The following is a 4,573-nucleotide window of genomic DNA, read 5'->3' as shown; positions in this document are numbered from 1 at the left end:
CTATATTTCTTGGTTTGAACATGATTCCTCAACGGATTCAAAGCTTTTACTAAAACTTCATGTATAGCAAATTGAAACAAAATTTCATATGCGGACCAATTTCATTGTGTTTTAATTAAAAAAGTTGGTTCAATGATTGAGAAAACACTCAGTGAACTGAGAATTATTAGGCCAAATATTCGTTTTCGCTGGAAAGATGTCAAATAGATATTGATGCCAGTTTAATTTTGTTCACACATTCTCCGGAATGATGTATGGCGGCCATTATTGACCTCAAAAACCAACAATACACAGTTCACGGGGGGCACAAATCACGAGACTCATTTCTTTGGATTCGCCAAGGCACAAATCACCATCCCAGCTAAACCTATAAAAGTTATCTTATTTTTGTTCACATTGGCCTTGTAATTAGCTTTTCTCGTGGAAAACAAATTCATTGGCAATTTAATCAACTGATATTTCTACACAACTTTTACTCTCTCAAAATCATACTTAAAAATCTCAATTTTATGAGTTTCAAAATCATACTTGCGTTGACGCCATATTCCATATTAAATTGTGCAAAATTTTTGTTTCTTCTTCTCATATGAAGCCAAATCACGAACTTCATCTCAAATATTTATTTAAAAAAAAAAAAACTTCCAAAATTTTTCTGGAAAACATCTTCATCTCCATCTTCGTCGTCATCCTCATAATAATTTAGTAAGGCCTTTCTCCAATAAAATTACCAGGAGGATCGTAGTTGCAAGTAATAAAAACGCCTCGACCATCCTCACAAACCACTCTGGCGCACCCAATTCTCCTGCTCCTACTCCAAACAATCTGTGTATAATGACCACAGTCATTTCCCCCCATACAGGAATTCGACCAGTAATCATACGAACTCTTCTCCGAAAGCCATGCGGCCACCGCCTGCGCCGGCTTCCAATCTTTGCCGCTTCCCCAGAAAATGTTCTCCCCGTACGGTCCATTCGAATGCCGCAACGCGCAATCATACCTCCGCTGATTCGCATACCATTTTGCATAATTTTCCAGCCTTGAATCCCAGTGCAATGGGCGCATCCTCATAGCTGTGCGCGCGGCGTTGTGAGGAGCTAAATATTCTTTCACCATGCTTTTATAGCCGCCTCTGCCGCTGTAAGCAGCATGACATTGGGCACTTGAGGTGATCAAAAGGAACACAAAAATAGAGATTGAGTTTGAGTCTGTGAATAAAGCCATTGTTTGGGAAGAAGGTTTCGGTGTGGAACAAGTGACATTGACTGATTTGTGTGTGTTTTTATATATATATTTATATGTATGTATGTATGTATGTATATAAATAATACGAATTAAAAGGGGGAGTTGGTGAAGTTTGAGTTGGAGAGATGAATAAAGTTTTGAAAGGATGGGGTGGCACCATGTTCGATAATGATTACCATATTTGTTTACGTGGAAAGCAACTTAAATAAAAGCAAAGGCTCAAACATTGAAGCTATCAAATTAAATTAATTTTTAAATCATTCCACTGCTCCCGTAATCCAAGGAGAAACCACCGGATCTATATATATATGCCAAATGTCTTGTTTCCACCCCAAGTATAATGAAATTCCAAATCCTCCCACTTTCAAATATTTAAATACCCACTTATAAGATAATTTTTAGTAAAAATATTAGTTAGGATTAAGAATAAAATTATTATTAAAAATTTTAAAATTTAAAATTTTATGATATTTTCCTTTTCAAATTTAAAAATCTTGTAATTTTTAACATTTGGCCAAAAGTCTTGTTTCCACCCCAAGTGTAGTAAAATCCCAAATCCTCCAACTTTCAAGCATTTGAATACTCACTTATAAGATAATTTTTAGTAAAAATATCAATTAGGATTAAGGGTAAAATCTTTATTACAAATTTTAAAAATTAAAGTTTTATTATATTTTTTTCTTCAAGTTAAAAAACTTGTAATTTTCCCCACCCAAAGTTTAAAAAGTGACAATTTTTTTAGGGTTTTTCCCTCTTCTTTGAGTCATCCTCTCTCCGACCTTATCTCCCCTCCTAGTCTCTCTCCCTTTGCTCTCCGACGACTTTCTAGAAAACGTCCAAACAAATCATCTAAATGTGTTGTCGTTTTTGTCTGGTCAGAGGAAGGACAATTGATGGTCAGAAATGGTGGATTGTCGTCGAAGAAAAGAGGAAAAGACCTAAAGAGAAATTGTCACTTTTCAAACTTTGAGTAAAGAAAATTGTGAGATTTTTAAACTTGAAAAGGAAAATGTGATATAACTTTAATTTTTTTAGTAAATAACAATTTTACCTCTAACTTTAACTGAAATTTTTAATAGAAATTGTGTTATAGATAGATATTTAAGTTTTTGAAAGTTACAAAATATAATTTTAAGTTTTTCACTATACTTTGAGTGGAAATAAGTCTTTTGGCCTACATACATATATATAAATAAAAGTGTGCGTGATAACTACACAGTTTTTTCAGTTAAAATAGTTGACATGGTTATTTTGATGCAATGACACGAATTTATATTATTTTTTTCAAATTTATTTCACGGAAATCACAAAATACGTGTAGAATAAATAAAACCTAGTTAAAATAATAGTTTCATGGAGATGTGAAACCCTAATTTTGGGATAAAGCAAGATCAAGACAATAAATTACCATGAAGATCATAGAAAGAGGACAAGTTTGTTTAACCTTTTTTATTTAATATATAATTATGTAAATTTGGTGATTTAAGTGTAAATGAGTTTTAATTTTGGGACTGTTTGGATTTTTGTAAAAATAAATTTGAAAAATAGGTTAACTTGGGATTTTTATGGGTTATAATTATCTACACTGGCAAAAAATTATCCCAACCATCATTATAAATTAAAAAAAAATGTAATTAATTTTTAAAGATATTAGAAGTTAGATGCGTTTTTGCGTGATTAAATACAAATTTGGTCTCGTTAATAGAAAAATTAAAAAGTTTAGTCTTTTTAATACGAAAAAAATTTAATCTTTTCAATTAAAAAAAGAAAATTTGATACATTTAGATTTTTTTATTTTTAAAGTAATATGTATAGATTTTTTTACTTGTGTTTTTTTTAAGTTTAAAGTTTTAAACCATACTAACTAGTTTAATTTTGATGACCTTTTTATATATATATACACACACACACAAAATATGAATGAAATTTATCTTGGGTGGACCTATAAAATTTGGGTAAGATTTTATTGAAGGCAGACACTTTAGATTTTATTCATTGTGCTTGAAATTTTAGAGCATATGATAACTGAAAACATGCAAACCGACCAATGAATTGTCGATAATATTGATAATTTTGTCCCATAAGTCAAACTGAGAATTGAAATCTCAAAATTCTTAATTAAATTTCACTGCCTAAATCAATGGAGATTCTCAAATCGCAATCAGCGGAGCCGTATTTAGAAAAATTGATCCGACAATTTGTCAACCATATATGACTTCTTTCTGATTTATATGTTCAAAGGGGAGAAGGACTATTTCCCACCCAACTTTTGATGCGTTTTCAAGATGCCACCCACGCCAGATGAAAATCCAGTTTTTCCACCCATGACCAAACTGCCGTCCATTTTTTCAGTTAGGAACAGGGGCAAAATCGTCATTTACTATTTAAAACATTAAAACTTTAAAATTTTACCGTTTCCCCCTTCAGGTTTCAAAAACTAAATAACCCATCCTCAAAGTTTGAAAACTGTAATTTCACCCCCTAGGGTTTTGCTTCCTTCTCCGGCCACCACCGACGGCCGCTGCAATCGATCGATGGGAGATCTCCGACTATAAAGGACGACGAAGGACGACCCTTCGTCGCCTAGATCTGGACGACGAAGCGTCGTCCAGATCTGGAAGAACAGACGAAGGACGACGCTTCGTCGTCCTTCATCGTAGCGTCTGGACAACGCGACGACTCTCCGTCTCTTCGTCGCACCGTGCACCAGGAGAAGGAGATCTACGTCTCTTCCTTCTTCGGCCACCACCGCCGTCGCACCAAGAGAAGGAGGAGGCAGGTGACTACGTCGGAGACGACGTCGGGAGATGAAGTTGAAGAATGGGGGTGAAACTGCTAGTTTTGAAAGTTATGGGGGGCGGCGTTTTTTTGAAAAATTTGGAAACCCTAGGTTTGGGGGTGAAAATGTTAGTTTTTAAAGTTTAAAAACTTTAGGTAAGGTGAAATGTTAGTTTCTAAAACCTAAGGGGGGTGAAGGAAAACCTCACATCAATTTTGGGATGAATTTTGCAGAGGGGTATTTTTGTCATTTCATCTAATAAGGGTAAAATGGACATTTTACCCTTATGCAAACAGAAACCATCCAAATTAACAGCTCATGGGTGGAAAAACTGGATTTTCATCTGGCGTGTGTGACATTTTGAGAACGCATCAAAAGTTGGGTGGGAAATAGTCCTTCTCCCTGTTCAAAGACAACATTGCTATTGGGTATATTTATGATTGTATTTTATATTAGGCCAAAACATTTGTTCCCACCCAAAGTCTAGGGAGATGACAAATTATCACCCTTTAACTTTTAAAAAATCAAATATTCACTTATGAATGGTTAAAG

The 4,573-nt window shown here is 34.2% G+C and overlaps 1 protein-coding gene across 1 annotated transcript; it reads right to left on the bottom strand.

Moving 5' to 3' along the window:
* Nucleotides 1-421: 421 nt before the first annotated feature.
* Nucleotides 422-1,254, bottom strand: LOC123201063 (pathogenesis-related protein PR-1-like). Its single transcript, XM_044616516.1, has one exon. The coding sequence runs from the start codon at nucleotides 1,219-1,221 to the stop codon at nucleotides 700-702; it is 522 nt and encodes a 173-aa protein (XP_044472451.1). The 5' UTR covers nucleotides 1,222-1,254; the 3' UTR covers nucleotides 422-699.
* Between the last annotated feature and the right edge of the window lie 3,319 nt (nucleotides 1,255-4,573).

Source organism: Mangifera indica, chromosome 17 (assembly GCF_011075055.1).
Source record: "Mangifera indica cultivar Alphonso chromosome 17, CATAS_Mindica_2.1, whole genome shotgun sequence".
In the NCBI taxonomy this organism is placed as follows: Eukaryota; Viridiplantae; Streptophyta; class Magnoliopsida; order Sapindales; family Anacardiaceae; genus Mangifera; species Mangifera indica.
Note: the sequence above shows the minus strand (reverse complement) of the source record. Positions and strands in the feature narration are given on the sequence as shown.